We start from the raw sequence: 26,375 nt of genomic DNA on the forward strand, positions 1-26,375 counted from the left end.
TACTGATGTACTTAAAAATGTTTATTAGTTAAAAAGTCTTTAAAAACCAGTATCAACAAGCACTTCCTCTTATAAAAGCACTTGCTAAAATGCCAAAAAAAGAAAAGAAAAAATTCCCTGTACACTGACCACAGCAACATGACTACAGTGAAGGGCAGCTCTACAGCTCTGAACCACGTACAACAAGAGGAAGGGTAACGTCTTTATTTAACACAAACATCAGTGCTAAAGAAATAAATGCATATGTTTTCACAGACACACAGTTAGGTAAAACACCAAAACTGAGAGAACTGATTCAAAAACTGAATATAAACAAGAAAAGTTTGTCTAGAATACTCAATATTAAATTAGACTCAAAATGAGATTACATATTACAATGATACAATCTGCTTTTATAGAACTTAAAAGTTCTGTTATCTGTATAAAACAACCATTGATTTGTCAGCACACTCAAAGATTCAATGTTCTGCATTAGCAGTACATCATGACATTAATATTACACTGTATAAGTATGGATAGTCTCATTTAAATGTTTTAAAACTTGTGCAAATCTCTTCTGGGATAATTTTCTGTTCTGAAAGGATTTAGAATAGCAAACTCAATCTTGAGAATTTTGTTACCTCACCATCATATATATTAGACGAATCGTCTGTTGACAGAGGAATTGCTGTATGATTGGTGGTAATATGCTATGACGCTTATGCTACAAAACAGCGCAGGTCAGATTATTGTGAATACACACGATTATATGGTTTGCTCTGTACAAATGACACACGCTCTAAATAAATAACCATAACACACCAGACAAGTGGCCACACCAACAATCTGTACAACAAATAAAGTTAGTGTGACCAATGATATACACTCAGGGGTCTAATACTAACACAGAGAAACAGTTCAGGAGTAAATTACAGTGGTTTTTGTTTTTTGTTTTCTGCCTCAATAAAAACTTGTACCTGTTGGGTTTAGAAAAGCATCAACAATAGTAAACAAAGAATCCCTTAATATCGTCCTGATGCATTAATCTTAGAGACAAATCTTTTTCCAGTGCTGTAATTTTTCACTTTTCCCATTTTATCCCACCTATGACAGAAAATGCTTGTCACAGCTGCTCTCAGTACGTCCATCACATATGAGATATTAGAGTGCAGGTTATTGCATGTTATATTAAAAAGTTAGACTTTGGTATGGACATAAGGCTCAGAAACCAAAAACCCTTAGAAGCACCTTAAAGTCGGTGGATTTTACACACTGTTCATCACTAGTTTAAAAGCTGGACTTTCAAATTTGATCACTGATTGATTCCTCACGTCAGGCAGTGAAAAATATTCCTGTATCATCCAAACCAGACAGTGCATTTTTATAAAGAAACACAAATATCACAGATTGTCAGTGCAGTGTGATGAACTTAAGTGTTAATGAAGTTCCTTTTACTTTCATCTAAACCTTCACCTCCAACTCTGTTGCCACACAATGCAAATAATGCATTAAATGAGTGCCAAGGAAATCACTTCACATTATTTTTCACCTTCTAATAATTATTCTTTTATACAAGATTTACATAGTGCAGGGACCTCCCATTTAAGGGTTTTAATTTAATTATTAGGTAAATTGTTTCCCTTTTTCCCAGTGACTGAGCCCTCATCTCTCACTGCTTGTATATAGCACTACAACATGAAAGTTATGCATAATCCTTCACAGTGCTCTGTGTGACATAACTACCTTATAAATGCCATGTAAATATTTGCATAATGCCACTTTGGTGCCTCATTGCAAAACAGAGGTCACCCTGCCTGGCTTAATGTGTCCACACTTAACAACAACTCAGAACCACTAAGAGAACTTGTTTTTCTTTGACATGAATCTGTTCCTGATTTTTTTCTTACAGCATATTTTTTTTTATATTTCTTGATATATCTTTGGATTAAATGCATGTAAATTAAAGGGATTCAATAGAGCTTTATAATTATGATTAAACACAACTACTTTTTTTTCAAACTTTTGTGACTTGTTAAAATAAAGGAATGTGCATAAAGAGGCCCAATTATCACTGACGTCATGAAGTTTGTGAGCTCTGTTTGTTTTGCTCAGGTGTTTGAATCTCTTGATGATTAAAAGAAGGGAGGTTGACTTGGCTCTTCAGATTTACAGGCTGATTCAGAAGCCTCTGAGAATAAAAGAACAAAATTGCACAGCTTGAAAAATGTGTATATAATGACCAGAACTTTGGAAATGACACCTTTATGACTTCCTTTTGTGGTTCTAGTATATTTTCAAAGTACTAACAGATTCGCTTCATATGTTCCACTAGTGCATTTATGATTAGATAAACAGCTAAAACATTTCTTATTTTAAATTCACCCAACTCCTGTTATACACATATGCTCCAAGCGACTCAATCATCAGCAATGACTGACTATAAGAATATATATATATATACTGGATTGACATGGATTAATATTTTTTGCGTCACTAGATGAGTTTTCTATTTAGACTGTATGTGAGTACACTTTAAAACATGTCTTGTTGTTCACATCTTTTTCAGCTACAGAAAATGCACTGAAACCAGCTAAGGCTCCAACAAGGACGACTTGTACTTGCACAGATGGTGAGCTTCTTCAGACTTGATGATTGTGATACTTCCAGTTTTTTCTGTGATTGCACAAATGTCTCACATAATATTTTGTCATTTCATACCTAGTTCTTTAATTAGTTAATGCCTTATATTCAGATATAATGATATACAGCATTATGGTTGTAACAGACTTGTTGATGGTAATCTTGTTTCATTAATTTCCACTTTTCTTTAGACAAGAAATGTATGGCTCTGTTGTTGTTTTTTCCAATCACTGACTCTGAACACAATGTAATAAGACAGGTTTAGGATTAGGTTTCTTTTTTTGTTCAGTAACATCTGTTCACCTGTTGGAAATGCACTTGATCAAACAACATGAGGTGACGTTCTCTGATTAAAGGGAGATGACCAGCATCTTAATCAGAGAGTTGCAGCATTGTTGCAGTTCAGCCTGGCACTTAAACTGGGCAAACCTCAATGTGTCCAGTGTAAATGTCTGAATATAAATAAAACAAACAAGTGATCACAGATCAACATGGTTTTAAAAAGGCTTGGTTCTCAGCCCATCAACCCAACAGTTGGATGATCTTTGCTTTCTAACCAGTCGAGTCCGCTCGTGTGCGCCGCCTCGCTGGTGATATGCTGGAACAGCGGATCGTTCACCAACTCTTCCTGAGCTGTGTTTTGATATTGCCCTTGCTGCTGGTTGGGGTCAAACAGAAGGTTTGTGTCCAGCGCGTTAAGGTCATTGATGCTACTGGAGAGCTCCGATGTCATTCTGATTTCACAAGGGAAATCTGCCCCGCCTGTACTCAGCTCCGACACCTGTTCAATGAGCTGACTGCCAGCAGCGAGGCTGTTATCTGTCAGGAGGTCTTTGACGGTGCTGCTGAAATCCATCTGCTGATGCTGTTGTAGCTGTTCTTGCTGCTGCTGCTGCGGGTTCAAACTTAACAGCATAGACTGGGCCTGATGATGTTCCCCAGAGGCTGACTGTACGCGGCTGTCGCTTGCAGAGAGAATCATTTGTTCATTAATGGCATTTTCTATGAGGTAATCTGGCCTCTGCAGCTTGCATGTGCTGGTGGAGTCAGAGGTCATCAGGCTGAGGTGGTTGTCAGAGCAGGAGAGGCTGGGGTCAGACTCGAGGATCTGGGTGAGGTTCATGCGTGCAGTGTAGCAGGAAGGTAAATTATTGATGCCCAGGCCCCGCAAAGCATCATCGTGGTCCCCGTCCAGCTTGCTCAGGAGGATGCCGGTGATGTTTTTGCTGTTGCATTGTTGGCCCGGCGTGGGCATGACCTCCGTCTGCATCATGATGTTGAGTGGTACAGAGCGGCTCCGCTGGGCCATGCTGCTCACCCCAAGATTTGTCTGGCTGTTTGCAAAGATGTTCAGCACCTCAGGAGTCACAGGAGAGTTAAAGGGTGACACTACTGAACGAAGGACATTAGGAACATTTCCTGTGTTTCCGCTAAAATTCCTCTGATGCACGGCGGGGCTCACACTGCGACATCGAAAATTTGCGGCAGGTGAGTTAGTGGCTTTGTTATCCAGAGGAGCAGGCACGGCAAAGCCCTCCTGCATGGTTGTGTTAGCCATGCTAGCTACCTGCTGCTGAACAGGCGAGATGGGAGTCAAGCGGCCAAAATTGCTGTCGTGGTGCCGTGCGTGAGGAACGGCAAAGGCGTGAGGTTTTTGAAAATGGTCATCTATCAGGCCTTGATAACTAGGGAGGATTCCCATTCCACTGTTTGACTTGTTTAAGCTCCCGCTGCTGCTGTTGTAACTGTTATTCATCCACTCCAACCTGGTCTTGTCGGGGTGGGTGGCCATCGGCCTCTGCATGGGCTTGACGGGGCTGCTGGAGACGGTGCTGCCGTCATGGAAGCTGGTGATGCTGGAGTTGATGGGCGTGAACGCAAACGGGTTCCTGCACTCCACTGGACTGGGGGGCACGGTGCTGCTGCAGCTGGAGTGCGGAGTGCCGACCGGGGTGTGCCGACTGCTCCCCAGTGCGCTGTCCACTGGGGTGGTGGAGGTGATGCGGGAGCAGGGGCTCTCTCCTGTGAGGCCTTGGGTTCCTCCCATCATCTCTGATGTTGGCGTGGGAGTGGGTGTCGGGGTTGGAGTTTGGATTGGGTTGCTCCTGTTGTTTGCGGTGTGATAGAGAGCGGTCATGGTCTGACTGGTGGACATTATGTTGTCCGGCACCGCAGCCTGTTGGCCTTGCAGTGTGACACAGCCCCCAAACTCCTGCAAGTTGTTAAGTTTCATCTGCTCCTCCATCTGCACCAGCTCCTCCACAATGCTGTCCTGAGTCACATCATCATCAAAGGTAAAGTAGTCCATATCTGTCTGCATATGGAGCTGATTAGATGATGAAGCTTGACTGAAAAAGTCTAATGGTTCAGGAGTAGGGTTGGACTGAGTGTAGGTCTGTTGTTGAGCTCCTTCCAGGCTCCCTGTGGTTGAACTCCTAACATCACCTGAATGTTTCTGGAGGCCCGGGTTATCAGGTATGACATGCACATTAGCCAACGTGTGCCCCTGCTGTTGCTGTATTAATGCGTGACTGACTGAGGTGCTAGTTTCCATAACAGTGGACGTGTTTTTCCTCTGCATTGAGCTCTGTGTTTTGGCAACAGAGTAAAAGCCACTGGTTCTGAAAGAAGAATTGCATAGTGTGTGGACCTGAGGGGACAAGACAGAGTTCATTTTCACCTCCACCTCCCTGGTGGCTGGTGCACTTTCAGGTCTAGCTGGAGCTCCCAGCCTGGAGACGAAACTGGCCGTGTTCCTGACGCCATATCCAAGACCGGCGGCGCCACCTGCTGGCTGCTGAGGCATAAAAACCCTTTTGACTGGTGAAAGGTCTGGGCTGAGGCCTGAGCGTTTCCTGACGCTCTTAGTAGACAAGAAACCTTCCTTTGTTGATGTTACACTGCTGCTTTCCCCAAATGAAGGTACTCTGCTGGTGTTCGGCATAGAAACAGCACTGGTATTCTGAGAGGAGGGAGTTAAGTGCAAAGTGCTTGTATTATTAGCGCTGGTATTGCTGCTTTCGACTGCTACTGCGGTGTTAGTGCTTGAGGAGGCCTTTCCGTTGCATTTAGTGACAGGTGTTTCCTCCAGACCCAGGAAGCCTTTAGTTTGAGGTATGGGCACACTGGCAGCCCTCTGCACAGCCCCTCCGGTTCTATTTGTCATCACTCCTTGAGCCAAAATGAGACTGCTGGGATTTTGCATTTGGCTGTTTTTATGTATAGCTTCAACTTCCATTTCAACATCGATGCCCGGAGTGGTAGCGGCCTGCCCTGGCCTGGCCACCGGGGCCAGAATGGGGACTGCAGAGGCGCTCCTCGTGGTCTGATTGGAACTGATGTCTTCTGCAACCGCAGAGCTGCTGATACCCGCAGACGCCGGCCGCAGAGTCGCATTTGTAAGGGACGTGGTGGTACTGCTGCTGTTGGGTGCCAGCGATATGGCCGTCATCTTGACCAAACTGACTGGGCTGACGTGGCATGTGGTCATCACAGTCTTAATGGGGCTGTTGGCGATGATCATGGTGGAGGGCGAGCGCAACGCAATAGCAGTCGTAGCTGAAGGTTTGGGCAGGATTTGAGTGTAGCGCTGCCGGGCAGTTCGTTCCCCCACTGGGCTGGCTAAGATACTCTGTGGGGTTTTGGGGCTCTGTCTCACTGGCTGAACTGGCTGCGTCACCATTTGGAAGTTAATAGGCAGCACTTTGCTCTCCACTGTTCCCACCGGACTGGGGGACATCAGCTGCCTGCTCCTCTGTACCTGAAGAGAGGGAAGGTCAATCAGAAAGTGGAACAACTGAATACTCTCAGTTATTTAAATTAAATTCTTATTGCTGTCTGTAACAGCAAACCATATTTGTTTTGTTTTGTTTGTTTCCATGAATAAATCTGTTATAATAAATAACAGCATCATCCTTCTTTATACGAGAGCTACTAGAGATACAAACAAATGAATCTGAAAACTTAAAAGTTTCACAGACACCTGAAGAGACTATTGTGTATATAATAACCATGTTAATGAGCTGTTCTCCACAGCTGTGGTAAAGTACATCTATGTTCATTGCAAGTGTGGTGTATTGGTAAAAGCTATTATTTTATATATATGTGTGTTTTCTAAATGTTTACAGCCTCATTGCTGTAAATAGTGATAAGCACATGGGTCTGTGTATTTTGTTTAACTTAGTTTATGTGTCTCTGACTGTAAATGGATGGATGGATGATACATTGACTCTGTAAGCTGTTCCTGAGATGATTACAGTCAAATAAATTATCTGTTATTTTATCTTTTACACTCACATCAGATCAAAATTACTCACTGAAATGTTGAGAGACACTGAAGTAACTAATATCATTGACTGATTCTATTAATGTTGATGTCAGTCAATTTAGCATTGACTAATTTATTAGAGTGAAGGAAGACGTGTCATTTTAAAAATAGTGCACCAGTCAGACTCTACTCATCTTTACTCATTTATTTATTAACTGAGCTGTTAGATAAACACAGTGATTCTGGATGTAAATGTATCTGTGCTCTAAGCCTTAATTAAATGATACCATTGTTTCTAGGTTTTTCCTAGGTGGGGTCAGTTCAGTAGATACAGATAACAGTGTGATTGACATCTGCGTAGTCATGTGTTCTCACCGTGATGGGGCTTGGAACAGCAGTGACCACAATGCCTATGGTTGGCTGAGGTGATGGAGATGTGGGGCTTCCGCAAGGCACGCTGTCATCTGCCCTCTTGGTGTGTCCCTCTCCAGGTGAGGGAGACTGAAGCTTCTGTTCTTGTTGTTGTTGCTTTCTCTGGATCTTCCTCTGGAGCTGCTGCTTCGCATCGACAGAAGGCGACGACAGAGTGGTGGCGTGAGGCTGAAAGGAGTGTGCCTCGGCCATGGGGATGAAGGCAGAGACCGACTGTGGAGTCTTAACCTCTGAGGAAACAAAACAAGAGCATTTAGATACATTTCATGAACTACTGCTATCAGAATATAACATGCAGTGGTGGATGTTAATGAAGTACATTTACTCAAGAACTGTACTAATGTACAATTGACACTAAATCTATTAAATATTGTAATTTCTTCTTCTCTACACATATCTGACAGCTATAATTACTGGTTCCTTTTGAGATTAAATTTTACATTAAAAAATAGATGATCAGCTATTATTATTATTTCACCAAAAAAATAAACAAACACAAAACAAGTCTACTGATTTGTGTTGCAGCTAAATCCTTAGGTTAGGAACCACTGAACTAAACCAGTTAACAAATTAACTTTATATAAAGTAGCTCCAACTCGACCAGCTACAACAGTTAAATGCTACTTAGGTATTAAAAACAGTACTGTAATGTTTGATACTTGAAGTAGATTTCCTGATAACACTTCTTTACTTTTACTTAAGTTGAGGCTTACAAGCTTGAATCTCATAATTAATCAGGTTTAAATCCAACTTCAATAGACAACAAAGTTAGTAAGCGCAGTAACAAGAAAATGCCACCAGGTGTCATTATCAACCTCTTCTTTTAGGGAACATGAGGCCGGCATGAGCCATGTCTGTTACCTGTTGCTGTGCCGGTCATGATAGTGAGAGCTGCCAGAGACTTGTTACTGATGTAATGGCTGTCAATTAGGAAGCGAGCCAAATCCTCCACAGCATCAAACTGGCGTTTCAGCACCTTCTGGGCCCACTCACACACCAGATCACAGGCTGCAAAACGCACTTCCTCCTTTATGCTACTCAGCTGGCCTGGTGACTCCAGGGCATCACACTGGAGCTACACACATGAGATGAGTTGTTATGTATATGACACACTGCAGGACAGGACAGTGACAAACATGGAGTTTACAAAGACATTATTCTGAAATACTAATGAGGGGGATGTAAATGTCCTTACTCCTTCTCCTGTTTTATGGAGATCCAGAGTGGGTAATGATGGCATGTGAACAAAGGGCCTCTTCCTTAGTCCACTGTAGCAATATGTGAGCTGGTGTTAAGACAAAAAAACATGTGATTCCAGAAAGTTGTTGTGTCTGATTTGACTGTGGTAACAAGTTTAATGGTCCAGCCTGTGACACTGTTCAACCAGTGTATCCATTATGTCATACTACAATGGTTTTCTATCGCTTAAAGCTTTGGCACCTGTTCTTCGAAAGCAGTTACTATGTATATGAATACATAAACACATAATGAACTAAAACTCTCAGGCTGTTCCATAAAGTATAACATTCCAAAAATAACTCATCTGAGTTAACGTCTGTTCATAAACAACATAAACAAATAGAACGGTTTCTTTAGCAACATAATGTCATGAGCCTGTTGTAACTGTGCATGACAATTCAGGTAGTAACATTTACTGCTCTCCACCAGTCTCTAATAATTACATACACTTTTATTTTATGAGATTCAATGAGAATAGAAAAGCAACTAAATAAATAATTTCTCACAACACTGTGATAATCAAGTGTTTCATTTCAACTAATTTAAACTGTTTGACTGAAATTAGAAATTTTACATGTGTTTTATATGTTGATGCTTTTACAGATTCTTTTTAACATTGCTTAAAAAGGAAATACTGTGCATATGAAAATAAATCTATGATGATCAAGCTTTCTAGCTCCTTTTAACAGGTGATTTAACACATGATTTATGTTCTCACTGTACACAATAATAACTGTATTATCATGAATTACTGAGAGTCATAGAAAATGAGCAAAATAGAAGAAATTAATAAATTAATTAATTGTGAATGAGTCATGAAAGTCAAGATCACAGTGACTCCCTGTGGGTCTCTGTATTATGCTTCTGCTTCTGAGGCAGAGGGGGACTTTATTCCATTTCACATCTATATTTAGAGAGCTTATGAACTGCAACAGCAGATGGTCTGTGACCAGAGACAGAGGCCAGACTGTTACAATCCATTCCTGTAAAGGATATTTTGATTTTCCTCTCATGCCAAGCCGACGCGCCTTCATGTTCGGGAAAACGTTCTTCATCATTTTTCCAAAGTCTGCGGCACTCAGTGGGTGGTAATTAAGATTGTCACAGAAGCTCCTGAAACACAAAACAGACAGAAGAGATGTTATTAAAAAAACAGAATGAAAGAAAAAAATCCAAGTCGGTTTTCAACCAAACCACAGTATAGGTCTTGAATAATGAATCACACTCATATCAACACAACTGATTATTGTTCTTTCCTGGTGAATGTGATGTGATAAAAGTTTAAAACTATTTTTCCTTATTCTAAAATTAATCTATACTTGTTGTTTATCAGTTCATTGTTTTAGTTTTATGGCCCACAACTTTACTCTGTGTGAAGACTCTCAGTCATCCAGGTCATGGTTATCCAAGAAGGGTTGAATCGAGGGCAGCTGAACTTGGCTCTAGACGCTTGACGACGTTTCACCTCTCATCCAAGAGGCCTCTTTGAATAGAGGTGAGAGGATGAGAGATGAAACGTCCTCAAGTATCTACAACCAAGTCCAGTTGCCCTCGAGTCAACCCATCTTACACTCTCATCAGTGCTGTTTTCAGCTGTTCAGCAAAAAGCTCTAGAGAGCCACTGTCCTCTGCCTGCTCAGCACCACACAGCAAAGTTAGTAACTAGTTGGCGAAGACAGTGGTGCAGCTACAGAGCAAAAAGAATATTAGACTCATGAGGTGAATGATAGTGTTGCGCTGTAAGTGCTGGGTGAGTAAAAAGGTATTTGCTATTTGCTAACATATTTATTATATCAACTTTATAAGGTGATACGTCAGATGTTGTGCCCACAGTTTGTTGCGCTGCCCCCAAGTGGCCAAAAAAACTCAGCAAATGCACATTTTAAGGCATAATACTGTATGTAATGTTATTATATTTGTATACAGAGTGTAGAATATGTGTAGAATAGCAACAGTAGAGTTGTAATAGTGACTCACAGTTTGACACATTTGTAAAATGACACTCAAGCCAGCTCAACTCTAAGTGACATCCATGTCTGACATTATTGTATTGTGATTCTACATACTTTCCATCTAACAATGAGTATATTGTATATGTATGTGTCATAAGCTGTAGTCCATTCACTGCAGAGTTAACTGAAGTCCTGATAACATTTGTCTTCATCCAGAGGCTTCACTGAGTTCTTTTGATACAAAGTCTTGACATTTACTTATCAGGTACAACTGAGTTGTATCTGACTTTATCTACTGTAGCTGATCTGGTTGGTCTGCTGGCTGAATAATGTCAAAGTGTTTAAATATATGCCTTTGTGTATGTGTGTGTGTGTGTGTGTATACAGACATATACAGACTATCAACTATTAAATGGAATGAAATAACTCTATTAGATATACTTTGCATTGTAATAAATTGTGGGAACAACTGTGACAAATGTGATTGTTTTATTGCACAAAATGAAATGTTTTCATTGTTTGGAAGTGAAGAACATTTTGTCTCTTTAAAGCCTTTTCACCTGTCCATCCTAAAGGCGCCAATATTTCTGGAGGCCACTGTATTTCTGTTCTGGTGGAGTTAAAAAGACAGTTACATAACACTGTCAGAGCATTTCAATGACTGTCTCAGACTTTCCATTCTAATATTACCAGCACATGCTGCTGTGATTCTCATGCCTGCAGCGTCTATTTATACTGACGCTTTAGCCGGCAGTAATTTAGAGGAGAAAGAAACTTGAACATTAGTAGCCCTGAGGTAAAACATCACTGATAAAGAGTCAAATAAATAGTCAAGTCTATAGTTAAATAATGGAAACATTTCAATTCTCATTAAAGAAAACTGTAAATGTCTGTACTAAAATGTATGTGACAAAGGTGAAATAAGAAACCTACTTGTATTCATCATAGACCTCCTGTTTGGGAAGAGAGGTCTCTGGGTATTCCTCTAAATGATTGCGGATCCAGCTGAACGCATGCATCTGCTGTGTGCGGCTTGACGACAGGGCACTCTGGTCACTGACAAAAGATGTGGATAACTGATTAACCATTTTGCCGGCCTATAACATTCACATCATAAATTTAAGCAAATAGAAATATGTGGCAGTATGAATGAATGACAGTTTAAGTGGTTTCCTGTTTCAGAAGTATTTCCTCAACTATCCATTCTGTCAGAGGACAGGTGTGTTCTCACCTTTTATCAGTGCTACTGCTGGGACCAGAAGGCAACTTAAGGTAGAGGTAGAGTTTTTCGATGTCAGAAAACTTCTCGACATCTTGCTGTAGAAGATAAAAAGAGAGTTGTAGAGTTTGACCTTCCTATTCACCAGAACAAAGTCATTTCCTGCTATGGCTTTGAAAGCAGAAGTAGTCCTGTTGTACCTGCACAACACATGCATAGTGAAAGGAGATTGGATAGATCATAATAGTGAAGGGTGTAAATAAATGTTTGCTTGTGCACGTTGGGCAAATATTTGTCTCCAATTACAGGGTTCAGCAGTTCATCTGTCTTTTAAGGCTGCGACTGAAGATCACTGCTGATTATCTTCTCAATTAATTGATTGATTGTTTGGTCTAAATATGCCCAAAAAGTATGAAAACAGGCCCTCACAGTTTCCCAAAGCACAAGTTGTCATCCTCATATTTCTTGTTTTGTCCAATCCACCACTCAAAACCAAAAGATTTGACATAATCATCATAAAGAAAGAAAACCATGTAAATACTCATATGTGAGACATGTAGGCTTTGGGCATAAAAAAGATGAAGCAGCATGAAATCTGATGTGTGATGTCTATAGTAGCTGCTACTTGCAAAACACAAGCAAATTTCTCAACCTGTTGGTGGTTGAGTTGCATTGTGGGTAATGTAGGCACCTGTCCTGCCCATCTTAAGAACACATGACATCTCAGCTACAGTTTGGCAGAAAGCACGTAGGAGACTCAGCTGGAAGAAGGTTTGATGGTCTGATCAGATCAGAATGTAGCTTTCTGGGCGTCAGACTTAACGCCACGTTTGGTACGAGTCAAACGCTGCACATCATCATAAACATATCAACCCCCAGTGAAGCACAGGGCTAGGAGTGAGGAGCATGAGCAAAGTTTTACTCTGACTTTAGGCCTAGCAGTGCAGAGTTACGAAGCATAAATAAGCTGCGTTCATACAGCTGCACAGACTGAGACACACAAACATGCTCACACATTCAGTCTAGACGGCTGCAGACAGACACACAGAGACAGACAGGCTTCTGCACAGCCTGTAAGGTGAACTCCAGTCTTCTGCTGTTAAGCCCTCTCCCCAGGACAGCTCGCTCACACACACACATCCACACACTGCCAACACATACCTTCACTCAGACATATCCACCCCTTTCAACTGGTTTCTAAGAATAAACTTTATTCTGTCCATCTTTTTGGATTAACATCATCATCATCTTCTTCATCATCATCAGGGAACCACAGCTCACTCACAGCTGAGGGTAACAGACACTGAGCTGCATCAGCCATAGTTCTCATAAAGAAGCACTGTCATTTTTAAACAGGGCTAAATCACAGGACATCCCTGGACTTTTAAGTGGGAGCCACTTCCTGCTCTGCTGACTCGGACTGTCCATGTATGCTACGGTGTCATTGCTGAACCCCCGCTTTAACTCACATTACCTTGAAACTAAATGTTATTAACGTTCAGTATGGATTTCTAACTCAGTTGTGGACAGTTTATACTTCATTTGTGCAGTGGTTTGAATTTGCTCCATTATTGTAGCTATGATTGAAAGATTTAAGTATGGATTCATATCCCATAAATACATGTTACTAACTCAATATCTTCCCTTTCCTGTAGTATTGTGCTCTTTCGTCTCTCTCTCCTCTTCTGTCTCTTTCTGCCTCTGGAGCTGTAGAGTCTGATCTGTGATGACAAGTCTCCTGCTGCTCCTACAACTCCACTCAACACCTGCTGCTCGAATTAGAAATTACTTACACTGCTATTAGTTTTAGTGCTACGTTAGCAGTTAATACTTTAATTATTACTTTTATTATTATTTTATTATTACAACTACTGTAATATTGACATCACCTTACATTTTATATGGAACCCGTGTTATGTTCTTCTCTCGCTACCCCCCCAACTGCACAGACTGAGACACTGCTTGCTCATGGTGGGGTTTGTTGGGTCTCTCTCTGTAAATACCTATTTTAAAGAGTACGGTCTAGACCTGCTCTATATGAAAAGTGCCTTGAGATGATTTTGTTGTGATATGGCGCTGTATAAATAAAACTGGATTGAATTGAATTGTAAATATAACAACATGCTCCTCTCATCCATATTTTTTCCAAGTTAATCCATGTAAGAACGTGCCTCCTCGGTTGTCAGATGTCTGCCAGGTTTGTCGTACTCTGATCAAATCACTCAACATTTAAACAATTCAGTGCTATGGATCAGGATCAATTATTACCAAATGGCTAAATGTTATGCTAAGCTACAACCAGTTTTAAGTTATGGTGATTATTTCTGGATTGTCAGAGTAAAAGCAAACTGGTTTCAAAGTTCAGACCAGCCTTTTTAAGTTGATGTGTATCCGTCTGTCTTAACAACTACATGACATCACACAATATATATAGAAATATTACATAGGATTATATATAGAAATATTACAAGGACAATCAAAGTCCCCACCAACTTCTATGAGCCTTGGCTCCACAATGACTTTTTTGCATTGCACTGCTTTATTATAATCTGAAACATGAAACTGAGGTATTCTGTCAGGTTAAATAGTATCTGCAACTGCACTAAAAATTGTATTCATTCTAACTTTAGCAAAGACATTACAATCATTTCTCTGTGATTCAACCTGTAGAGCTACAGCTCTCATGAGGCTTGGCTGACTGTCACGCTCTCCATGCCCGTTATTTTTAAAAAACAAATTACTGTCATATCGTATTAAACCGTAAGGGGAGGTCGAACTGTGCCCCAGTACAGTTACCAGTATAGTGTAGTACGACATTAGCTGGCTCTTAGTGCTCGACTTGTCTGTGCAGCAGGTTATGAAATCTACTACAGAGCATCGCACAAAACCACTAATTAGAGACAACACAGCCTCAGGCAGCAATAATGTATAAACTCTGAATATGAAACCATAACTCACTGGATAGTTGATTAATCATTTCAGTCATTTTTTGAGAAAAAATGCCAAATATTTCCCAGCCCCAGTTTCTCAAGTGTGAGGATTTGCTGCTAGTTTTGTTTCAACAACTGAAATATATCTGAGTTTTGAACTATTATTTAGATAAAATGAGGACCTAAAGGACATCACTTTGAGGTTTGACTGAATTATTACTTGATTAATTGATAAAAAAAAAAAAAAAAAATCAGCAGATTAATTGATAATGAAAATAATGGTTAGCTGGAGCCCTAGAGCCAATTTAAGGACAAAATGAAATTTGAAGATTAAGCAATGGTCTTTCTTTTGGTAGACACTTTAATTACTGGTAGACACTAAAGAACAGCAACAGCATGTCATATCTTCTGATAACCATTTCTTGTCGTAGGCTGTGATAACTAATTCAGTATTTAAAGCAGTGGTTCTCAAACTTTTTCCATCATTCCTCACTTTGGGGAAGGAGGGGCTTATCAAGCTCCTCCTGTCTCCCATTACCCTGCCAGAATGGTTACCAAACAGGCCACGTTTAACATTGCAGTTGTGTTAACATTTTGCATCAAATAACATCAAGTTCAAAAACAGAAAAAAGTGCAACTGTGTTATCACTATGTGATTTAAAAAAAGAGCAAATGCATTTGGGAATGAAGAACAAACAAGTCAATATGTGAGTCTTATCGCTGCATTAGTGGCTGCAATGAGTCTGTTTTGCAGTCTCAATTTTGCAGAACTTGTCTCAATAAGCATAATTGACACCACGTGTAGAGCAGCGAGGAGAATGATACATTACCTCGATAACAAATCCACGATACAATATTCATTGCAATATTTTTAAAACAAGGCAAATGAAGACTTGGAAAAAATTCTGTTCATTGAACAATGAACAAGGTATTAATTTGAATTTCAAAAAGCAGTCAGTTGTACTCCCTGACGTGTAGCTAACCTCAGTCTGGCAGTGTCTGCACAATGCTTTTTCTTTATCCCTCCCTCATTTGCTGACACAGGGAAACTGAAATGCTTCCTCACGTCAGATCTAAAAGACGCTGGAGCATCCACAGTTTCAGAGGCTTCTTCTCTCTCCCCCTGCTCTGTTCTCACTCACCTCCAACACCAGCATCCACCAGCTTTGCTGTAGATTTGCAGAGGGAGTGAGCGGAGTGCAAAGGATGATGGTCTCAGTAGTTCTCATTTCCCTTCGCTCTACTCCACCGCGGCCATAACATAACTACAGTTATTCCATGAAGACCTATCGTCTGTGACTGTCCAGGTCCACAATGATATCGAGACACTTCTGTTATCGCGATATCATGAAATTAACGATACTGTTAAACCCCTTCTGTATGCAGCTTTGAATGCAGCTATGAGTGGCTTGTTGACGTGAATGGGGTGTGTGGTCTCTAAGTGTCCTCTTAATGTTGTTGGGTGTGATGCTGCTGCCAGTGATTTAAGACATAAAACACTCATGGGTCTCTGCCCCCACCATCTCCACAAGAACCCAAGAGCAAAAAAAAAAAAAAAAAAGCCTCGTCATATTTTCTTTTTGGCTGGCTTATTAATATGGTTTATTACCGTCAGTCTGGTTTTTCTCTGCTGGCACCGCATCACCTGTTTTCATTGATGTTCTTGTCACAAACTGATTAATTAGTTAACGTTATACCCACTACTGCCTCTCTGTCAACACCACCGTGTGTAAGTTTGTTTATTGTTAATTAACATGTTGATGTTATTATTTTCGCGCTATGGTTCCATGTTACATTTTCCTCCCGGTTCCTCGGATCTGATGTTGTTTGAACTTATATGTATTAATGACTCATTTGTTTGTGTGTGGATGTTTTGAGTGTATGATCGTTATTGTCAATGAATGCATTCATAAAAGTAGGCTCATGTTTATTCCCCACAGTTTGAGAACCGCAGCTTTAAAGTTCAAGGGGGCTCTAAGGAACTATAATTTGTTCTACTTCGCAATTTAAATTACAATGTTTCCTTTGACCCGTAGGGGGCGCAACATACTGATTCATATTCCATTCACAGAGGAGACAAACGTGACGCTGATGTAGTCTCACTGCACATTAGCATCTCTGTCCCTGAACTCACCAGTCCATCCCACACACTTTACATTCACCTGACGTCCCGCATGAAAATTCATGTAAATTCTAGGAATAGTTTTACAAATATTAAGTCCTAAACAAACATAATTGACCTGTCTGAGCCCTGCCCAGCCAGTAGAGGTCACTAGCTCAGTGCTGTTCTCTGGCCTCAGATGCGCCCCCCATAGGCTGATCTGAAAAGCTGCAGCAGACAGATTTTCTTTTTTTCGATTATGCCAGATAAGACATCAACACATCAGAAAATAATGTTGCTTCAGCTCTGCTAATACATTATCAAGAATATTTTAACAGATAAGATAAAATAAATAAAGTAAAAATGGTGAATTAAAAATGCAACCCATACATTAAGAACATATCAAAAATACTCACCAGAATGTTTTCCACTTTTGATTGAACAGATTTACTGCAAAAGAGAGACATAGTATAAATTAGTATGAAGCTGGTGTAACATGAGCTCTTGTGTCTAAAGTGTATTTATTTATAAAGCAGAGGAATGTTTGGTATGAGACGACCCTCCCTTCAGCATCTCTCAGGTCATGTATCCCACCGTCGGGAACACATGTTGTCATATGTAAAAAGAGAGAGAGAGAGAGAGAGAGAGAGAGACAGACGGGCACTGTGGTAACATTGTCTCTGACAGAAGGTGACAGTAATTCATTCACAGTCACTGAGGGAATCGACTGTAAATCAGTCCCTTCCCATTTGGATTTTATCTCAAATCTTCACATTTTCCTTGTGTTTTTTTAACCAGTATGTTGAATCTTGTTTTAAGAAAATCAAGACTAAATCACATATAATTATCTTTTAAGAAAGTCTCCAAATGTTTTATTGTGATTCCTGATATCATCCACACACTCAGTCTGATTGTTTACTCTGCAGCAACAGAGGTCAGTGCTCCAATCAGTGTTTTGACAATAAGACTACCATTTCCTAAGCAAGAGCACTTACTTAGATAAAAAAGAGGCATCAGATGACTCTGACACTACAAAGAGTCAAAGCAGAGACATGAGTCACTTCTCCAGGTCTAATTCCTAATCTGTGGACAGACAGGTCAGGTTGTTGTTGACTGTGAGACTTAAGGTAAGTCACATTTAAAGACTCTTACTTGGCGACACTGGGCAGGTCAGAATCAGGAGATGACTCTAATCCCTGACAAGAACAGTTCACTTTAATTCACTGTTACTAGGGGGCCTCGGGTGTTCTGGTGCTGGAAGGCCGTCATTAAGCTGTTTGTGAGGCAGATTTGGCAGCTGCACTGGCTGACACCTGACTTATTTTTCTTAAGGGACTTTGATTAGAAAAGGAATCCTTGGAATCCCACTGTGTATAATATCGAGGAAATCCAGCAGGAGCAGCTCACTTTGTAGCAGCACTTGACTGTAGTCCATCACTTCAGATGACGACAGGGTTACGGTGTAGTTGCAAATGAACCTGCTTGACCCTTGACTAAGTCGTTCTCTTAGTCAGCAGCAGGTCGCTGAGGTGAACATCAATATTTACACTCTAATCCTCTTAGACATGAAAAGCTTAAAGAAGGGGGTGGGACAAAAATTCAATATCCCAATATGTTATTGACAATGTGGCACAAGCACTGCAGTGGGTTTCTGCTGGGGTATCTCCTGCACACATTTCAGCTCTGACCTGTTGTGCTCTCCTGTAGTTTGGCCTTTTAACATTTTATGACTATTTGATATTTAAATGATTGGACATGAGTTCATCCACATTCAGGACGCAAAGGAGATTTCAGGTCAGGATGTGGCTGGGTGTAGTCCTTGTATTAATTTTGAGGAGCCATGGTGCCAATCCTCCTCATCTGAAACTGGCAATTTCATACTTTACGGGCAATTATGTGATTTTTTAAAAATGCTAATCAAGTGATGCCAAAACTATTAGTTAATGAACAGAAAATCAAGATTAATTAATTATGAGGACCAGGCAAATACATCTGAGATCAATAAGCTCTTCTCAGGAAACTGCTCTGACGGTGACTTAGTAAGATCATGGTTTGTATGTGCAGTTTTTACACAAACACATCTTAATGTCATTAATATTTGTGTTACCAAAAATGAAGCAGTCAACACTGCTGTGTTCATTATGTTATATGAATGAATGAGTTTTGTCAAGCCCATTCACTCACTGCTACACAAACTACATACAACAGCAGGTGATTGGTGGTTGATGATGAAAATAGAGGGAACATGGTGAAAAAAAAAAACACACAGTCAGACTGATAGACTGAGTGTAGATGCCTGTTACTGTGATGATGCCTTTAACCAATCAATACATGAGCAAGAAATTAGGAGGCACATGTGAGGTGAGGAGGGGGCTGAACTAGAGTCATGTAGCAAATTAAACTACTGTGATTACTCAAGTAAACACAGTGACAGGATGTAACAAGTACTTTTGAGGTACTTGTAGTTTACTTGAGTGTTTACATTTTTTTCTGCCACCTTATACTTTTATTCTCTGTCACACACGCACACACACACACCTATATATGTATATATACATATCATATGATGATAGCGTATGATGCTTTGTTGTAGAAAACTATCTGACAGTATACAGTGAAACTGGCTCCGTCACAGAAAATAAATCAATATGCTGCTCACAGTATTCAATACAATTACTTTTACAGTAACAATGTATCCCTTAACAAGAGGCCTATTTTCTGCACAGCTACTTACTTTTTACACTGCACAATGGAAGTACATCTTGTTGATGATACTTCTGTGCGTTAACTAGAGTAACATTCTGTGTTTTACATTGCAGGATTGCTACTTTTATTCAAGTAAATGTTCTGAATACCACCATCATCACTAAGACTGAAGTCAAGTAAATGTAGCCCAGAATCACAAATTTGCCTCACGGGGTTGAACAATCTGTACACTCAGCACTGAAGATGCTTCCCATTAGACTGTAAACATGATAAACCTAGAACCACTAAGGATCTGAGGTTGGTATCTGGTGATGATTTGTCCCCTAAAGACTCACATCCATGCACAGTAGTGTGTGAACAGCCCCTCACCAGATGGAGTTCTTGATCCTGAGCTGCAGAGCACTGGCCTCGGCGCCCTGCAGCCCGGGGAGCAGGCCAGGCAGGCTCCCCGCCCCGCGGTCTGCCTGCTGCTGCTGCTGCTGCAGCTGCTGGGGGTCCTCCTCGGCCATCAAGACGGGCCTCGGGACGGGACTGGACTGGACTGGAGGCGTGGACGGGTGTAGTCGCCCGGCAGGGTTAAACAACATGGACCGGGGGACGTCGCGATGCTAACGGGACAGCAGCAGCAGCAGCGCGCCGTGTTGTTGTTATTACCGCCCGGCCCCTCTCCTCCGACATCGCTCGCTTCAAGTCCCGACACCTGGTGAGTTAAAGAGCCCGTGCAACAAAACTACGAGCCGCCGTCAAACGGGAGGTGATGCATGGATAGAAGTAGAGGAGGGTGTAAACAGTGAACAGACAGCTGAAAAACAACTGGCAAGTCCCTCCGGTGTGCTCTGCCCCTCACGTTATGGGATGTCTCTGCATGTGCATAGTGAGTAGAAGCTGCGGGACACGCGCATGCGCGTTAACGTTCCCGTCATTAAAAACATGTAAACATGTAATCGGAGGACATTACGGAGCATGGTATCACGAGTGTGAGTTTATATATGGTTATTAGTGTTTTAAACAGTATATATATATTGCTGATATCAACAGCAATGCAATAAAACAAAAAGAAATGTTATCCAAGCAGATCAATAATGATCAGTAACGGAGAGTAACTAAGAAGATTTATTCGAGTATTGTACAGTTTCGAGGTCCTTGTACTTTACTTGATACTATAAATAAGTGATGGAGGATTTAGATCTTTTACTTGTGTAAAAGTACTAATAGCACAATGTAAAAAATACATCATATGTTTTGAATGTAAAAATGTAAATTTAGTAAGTAATTAGAAATTCTATTGGTGTAAAAATGTAGTGGAGTATAAATATAAAGCGGCATGAAAGAAAATACTCAAGTACAGTACGTGAATAAAGGACTTAGTTACATCCCACCACTGATATAAATAAAATGATCACGTCTATTCTTGACTAAACTACAGTAACTGATAATGTAAATTAGTTATTAGTTTATTGGGCTTATATTGCACTCATAAAGTCAGGATTTTAGTCCATTACACAATGACACATTGGTTTTAAACAGATTTAAACACTTTTTTATAATTCAGTGATGACAGTTCATGGTGTGATTCAATATTATTCAAAAGCAGCCTTTCTTTATTAAGATGGGCATATATAGGCCTACATATATGACTGTTTTTGTTGTCAAAACAACATCGCCTTAAAGTGTCTTTCAAGGGCCACCGTACTGTGTATGAAATAGTTGCTATGCAACCAGAGCTACATCTTCGCTCTCTCTGAATGTCTCAATGGCTGAAAGAAGTTTTGTTAAAAAGGCCCAGACAGTCGTTTCACAGGTTTGTTGCCTCATTTTTTCAAGTTGATCTGTCAGAGGTTGAAACAGAAGTGTTTGTTTGTCGCCAGTAAAAGTTTAAACCTGATTATCATCGCTCAAAGCTAACGTTAACCGTCCGCTAACACTGTGGTCGATGAAGCATGGACACTAATGCTGAGACAGGAAAGACTAAACACATAGCACTGTGAATATGTCAGTCATAAATTATGCTAGCAAAATGTGCTAAACCCTCAATACAAAGAACCACAGTAAAACAAAAGGCATACAAACAAGACATGTTTGACCAACTCAATGAAGAAACTCATCTGAGGGCATATAGTAGTTAATCCAAGTAAAATAAGAGGAACCAATGAAACGGGGAAATAAACACAACATACATGAAGTGGCACCAGTAGGAATACTGTGTATCCACTCTGTTATGTTTCTTATATATATTAAAAAGAGGCCGTGTCCATCATTCATTTTAAACAAACAGGCTTTATCTGATATATGTGGTGGTAGGAGAGACCTGTCTCTGTTAAACTGATGTATAATAATACCTCTTTACAGTTCTGTAGTCTGCTGACCATCCAGCATCGGCCACTATGTTTGTTCACATCATGTTTTCCACATCAAACACTGTTCTCAGTGTCCAACCCATAGACTGTATATAAAGGTCCACCCTAAGGTTAGAGAAGTGAGGTTGTGAAGTGAGGGCATTCAAGTAAAAGCCCTGAAGAAATAGTATATATGCTTTAATATTGTGGATGATTATTGATATTAAATCCAATCTTGTTGGCCTCATTAAATGTGAAATCTCTCTCTGTCTTGTTTTGTTGTAGACCAAGAAACGCCCGTCCTCCAGCTCTAAGGCTGAGAGGTCCAAGAGGGCTGAAGTAAGGCCGCAGGTGAAATCTGCCTCTGGTCCCACAAAGAAGGACACAGATGACCTTTTTGCCAAGGAAGAACAATACAAGTAGACTATCTGTTCCCATATCTTTGATACAGTTTGAATGAATTTATGTAAAAGATCATCAGATGAGCCATTCTGATTCATTTAAACATCAGATTTCTATCAAATGTTTTAATGAGACTGGGAGGTTAATTCTGAGACAAATATTTCTCTTAGTGTTAGTGTGATAGATTGACAAAGAATGCTGAATACATTGCATTAAATTTGGATTCGAGGCAGTATTTGTCTTTTACACTGGATGTTCTCCTTCAGGTTCAATAGATTCTTCAGTCAAACTTCAGTCATAGTTGACTTTACCTTTTTGCAGATTTTTACAATGGCTAACTCACATTTCCATGTTCACTTTTTCAAAACTCTTTGCACAGCCAGCGCAACAGCAGTCAGTGTGGATGAAACTCACTTTTTTCATTGTTTTGAAAGAAAATGCAGAGCGTCACCACATCTTTTAAAATTCATCACAAACACTCATCCACACCCACACAACCACCATTTAATATTGTTTTTTTGTTGTTGTTGTTGTTCAGAATCTTAAATGCAGAGCTAGAGGCCAAAACAGCAGATATAGTGAGACAGGCAGAACAGCTTATGGTAAGTTTCTAACCTATATGAATCATTCAGTTGAATAATAACATTTTCCTTACTGATGAGTAAATGTGTCAGAGCAGTAGCACTAAAAAGTCTGGGGGGCAGATGAAGGACCACACCTGCTTTAATAACTGAAACTAGCTCTTGGTGTTTTATTGGATTTTAGAGAGAACAGAGTGAAGTCCTGTCAACGCCCTTATCAACTCTCCTGCTAACAGATATTGAAGATGAAGACAATTCAAGGTAAAGAATGTCAAAGGTTCAGAGGATGGAGCATGCCACCAGAATGAATGTAGACGTCTTAGTGGCTAATTTTCTTGTGACCGCTTCAAAAGTCAACATTCATTCCAATGAAACACTCCATCCTCCAAACAGACCATTCACATATTTCTTAATTAAAGCAGCGAGACAGAACTTATTCAATGAAATTCACCCATTTCTTTCTGTCTTTATGTATCTGTCTAACAATCTGTCTTTCTGTGTATCTGTCTGTTCACCTACAGGGTAATAAAGCCTCAGCAGTGTGCGGTGCAGGAGCCTGGTTTGAAGGTATCAAATCAGACTATAATGTGTCTGAAAGCCACAGATATTTTGCTGAACCGACAATAGTTTTCAGTCTGCGTCTATAGTTTGTAGACCTACATTAGAGTGTGTTGTTTCTACTTGCTGCTCTGTTTCTTAGGCAGGGACCAAAAAAAGGGTCACATTAGGGTCACAAGGCATGTGTACTGGAAAACAAGGAAAAGAGTCTCACTTTAAAGCAGCGTGAGTTTCATTTTATATAATCTCTAAATCCAATACATAACACATAATATGGTGTAGGTCACTCATTGTGTAAAATATAATGAACAAATATAATCTCCATTAACCCCTTAAGGTTTTCTTGTTGTTTGCTTGGTTACAGACCCTCAAAGGTGTCACATGCAGATGAGTTGGCAGCTGTGGAAGATTCAGCAGATTTTTTTCTGACCAAGACGATACGTAGCATGGAGGAGAAGATGAACGACTCTGTCGCTCTTGAAAATGCTGTGGAAGATAATGATGTGACCAACGCTGGAGACAATGTAGGATCAGGTATTTTTATTTTTTTTTTTTTTACATCAATTATAAATACAAAACAATTTGGCCAAGTACTTGCAAAAGACATTTCAGTTTCTTTTAAAATGATCAGAAAAGCAACAAACAAAAAAACTTAGCTAGTTCTTTGGAGACAGTTTTGTAATTGCTGTACAATCTGTGTTTGCTCTTTTGCAAGTACTTCTGTTAGTTTTAAAATTATTTTATGACAATTAATGTTTTAATTACATTCTTAGTATTCTTTACATTTTCCAAAAGAGGACCTGTGTATTAGGGTTAATGTGGGATCTGGAAGTTACAGACTGTAAGTCAGTATGTCTGACTGTGTTTATTGTTGTGTTTTGAGAAGGTGTTTCCGATGCTCAAATACGAGTTCTCAAGGCTAAACTACGGATTATGCAGGAAGAACTGGATCAACTCTCATGTGAATATTATAAGAAGGTACTGTAATATAATATATCAACAATGATTCAACTGGAACTGTCTGTTAGTGAAAAGGTATTATGAGTTGAAATGTAATTTTCTCAGACTCGATTTCTAGATGACTTTAAACATACATTTTGAAGACATTGTACATATTTAACATTTAACGTTTCTGTTGTTGCAGGATGATGAAAATGCTAAGCTTTGTGCAAAAATAAAGGAGCTCGAGGAGGATCGAGCCAGACTACAGAGGACCACAAGCGTTCAGCAAACACAGATTGAGAAGCACAGAGCTTTAGCAGAGGAGTCTGCTAAAAAATGTGATGGTCTTCAACTGCAAGTGTCTGGTTTACACAAGGTTTGTGTCAATGCAAAAACACTGCGTCTGAGAGCCTTTTTTGACATGTAATGACTGACAATAGACTGAAGAAGAGGTGCAAATATGTCTTAGTAACAAATCCATCTTTCATTCCTCATGTGAGCTGCTCCTGTGTGATCACTTCCTGCCTATGCTCTGTGTAGGAAATAGAAAATCTGAACAGATCCAACAAACAGGCAGCTGCCGTCCACAGCACCGTGGAGGTTCGTCTGAACAGAGCTCTGGAGGAGGTGGAGAGGTTAAAGACTCAACTGAACAAGATGAAACAGATGAATAAGGTGGGCAAATAACAGTGCACTCAGTGCTGATAAAAACATGCTCTAGGTTTAATTACTGTAGACATTGAAATGTTGTGGGTGTTTTGTTATTATTATTATTATACAGACTTTCATATGTTGGAAAAAAAATGTGAAACTATTGCTATTGCTTATATTCATCTGTTGTTCTAAAAACATATTTTGGCTATATGATTTGTCTGACAGCAGCTGCGTCTTATAGAACTTCTGAATGTGAAACAGGAAATCTCTAGATAGAGCCAAAATGGTTTTATTGTGATTTCAGTCTTTGCCATTCATCCTTTTTTTTTAATCAAAAAGAGATACTTCAAGTGCTTTTTAAATGGTTCTTATTTTGCATTTATGTTAATCAACACAAATGTAGTATTTAAAGAGTTTAATTGCAGAAATAACTTGTACAATCAAAACAGAACCCAGAGTACATCATGTGAAACATAATGTGAAATGAAATTTTAAAATCATATGTGTACAAAGTAATATAAACATGTGATGATTAAAACTTGGACAAAAGAACATATTTATAACAATCAGAAAGACTTATTTTGTAAAATATAAATTTATTCCTGTTGTAGGGGCATAGCAGCAAAATGTGGTGCTACAGGCTTCATTTAATGTTTTTAAAGCCATGTCATTATGAGTGACTTAGTACGATACGATACATTAAAAACAGGGAGAATAACTTCACACAGTCCCAACACTAAAACTGAAGCATTGAGACCAGACTCATGTCCAGCAGCTGAATACTAAGCTGCACAGTGAAAAGTTCATTGAGCTCTTTACATATCAGCTACAGCTGAATTTCAATATGCTGTGTTAATCTGAAATCATGTTGCTTTAATAAGGGTAAGGTTCTGCCCGACTTCTACTAATAAAGCCTTTTAAATTCTTATAAATAAGGACAAGATAAGTGAGGAACATCAGAGTAAAGAAAATCTACTTGCTGAGAACAAAATGCTAAGAAAACAGAAAGCAGAACTCATCATGGGTTTCAAGAAACAACTCAAGCTGATTGACATCCTCAAAAGACAAAAGGTAAGTGTCTCTTCCATACCCAGGTAACAAATACTCTGTGTATAGCTTTGAATCAGAATCTTAACATTGTTTTTTGTGTGTGCAGATGCATTTTGAAGCTGCTAAGCTGCTGTCATTCACAGAGGACGAGTTCATGAAAGCTCTAGACTGGGGGAAATCATAAACACAGAGATTCAATATTTAAGTGTTCTGGTGAAGAATAAAGTAGATTAAAGGTGTCTAGATGCATTTTCCTCTCTTATCTCTGTGTGTTGTGAAGACATTAGTTTGTAGTCTGTCATGATCTGATTAGTACATTAAGTAAATAAAGAGTTTAGAGCTTGAATTCAGAGTGACTTTATATTTAATCATTATCACATTCAGTCA

The 26,375-nt window shown here is 39.8% G+C and overlaps 2 protein-coding genes across 5 annotated transcripts; one reads left to right on the forward strand and one right to left on the reverse strand.

The window, feature by feature from the left end:
* LOC108877758 (DNA-binding protein RFX7) lies at positions 1 to 20,052 on the reverse strand. The gene is made up of 9 exons (XM_051078112.1): positions 19,835 to 20,052; positions 17,176 to 17,209; positions 11,741 to 11,826; positions 11,443 to 11,565; positions 9,550 to 9,670; positions 8,514 to 8,594; positions 8,180 to 8,393; positions 7,262 to 7,548; positions 1 to 6,379 (listed from the first exon to the last, which is right to left on the reverse strand). Exons 1-9 carry the CDS (start codon positions 20,050 to 20,052, stop codon positions 3,134 to 3,136), a joined length of 4,410 nt encoding a protein of 1,469 aa, XP_050934069.1. The 3' UTR covers positions 1 to 3,133.
* Positions 20,021 to 26,338, forward strand: tex9 (testis expressed 9). Of its 4 annotated transcripts, none has more exons than XM_051078133.1 (12): positions 20,021 to 20,168; positions 22,087 to 22,220; positions 22,742 to 22,805; positions 22,969 to 23,045; positions 23,306 to 23,351; positions 23,485 to 23,567; positions 23,707 to 23,876; positions 24,226 to 24,320; positions 24,487 to 24,660; positions 24,825 to 24,959; positions 25,875 to 26,009; positions 26,095 to 26,338. In XM_051078133.1, the coding sequence occupies exons 3-12, from the start codon at positions 22,803 to 22,805 to the stop codon at positions 26,170 to 26,172; spliced, it is 996 nt and encodes a 331-aa protein (XP_050934090.1). In that variant the 5' UTR covers positions 20,021 to 20,168; positions 22,087 to 22,220; positions 22,742 to 22,802; the 3' UTR covers positions 26,173 to 26,338. The 4 variants fall into 4 exon arrangements, with proteins under 4 accessions (XP_050934090.1, XP_050934087.1, XP_050934085.1 ...); XM_051078130.1 differs by lacking the exon at positions 20,021 to 20,168 and adding an exon at positions 20,390 to 20,442; XM_051078128.1 differs by lacking the exon at positions 20,021 to 20,168 and adding an exon at positions 20,995 to 21,266.
* The last annotated feature ends 37 nt before the right edge of the window (positions 26,339 to 26,375 follow it).

The sequence above is a fragment of the Lates calcarifer genome, linkage group LG2, assembly GCF_001640805.2.
Source record: "Lates calcarifer isolate ASB-BC8 linkage group LG2, TLL_Latcal_v3, whole genome shotgun sequence".
In the NCBI taxonomy this organism is placed as follows: Eukaryota; Metazoa; Chordata; class Actinopteri; family Centropomidae; genus Lates; species Lates calcarifer.

Coding starts and splice junctions, on each gene's coding strand:
- LOC108877758 (XM_051078112.1), bottom strand. CDS start 20,052: ATGTTGTTTAACCCTGCCGGGCGACTACACCCGTCCACGCCTCCAGTC. Junction 8,595..9,549: donor TGAGAGGAAAATCAAAATAT/CCTTTACAGGAA, acceptor CAGCTCACATAT/TGCTACAGTGGACTAAGGAA. Junction 7,549..8,179: donor CATGACCGGCACAGCAACAG/GTAACAGACATG, acceptor TTGTTTCCTCAG/AGGTTAAGACTCCACAGTCG.
- tex9 (XM_051078128.1), top strand. CDS start 21,219: ATGGCTGAAAGAAGTTTTGTTAAAAAGGCCCAGACAGTCGTTTCACAG. Junction 23,352..23,484: donor TGCAGGAGCCTGGTTTGAAG/GTATCAAATCAG, acceptor TCTGTTTCTTAG/GCAGGGACCAAAAAAAGGGT. Junction 26,010..26,094: donor ACATCCTCAAAAGACAAAAG/GTAAGTGTCTCT, acceptor TTGTGTGTGCAG/ATGCATTTTGAAGCTGCTAA.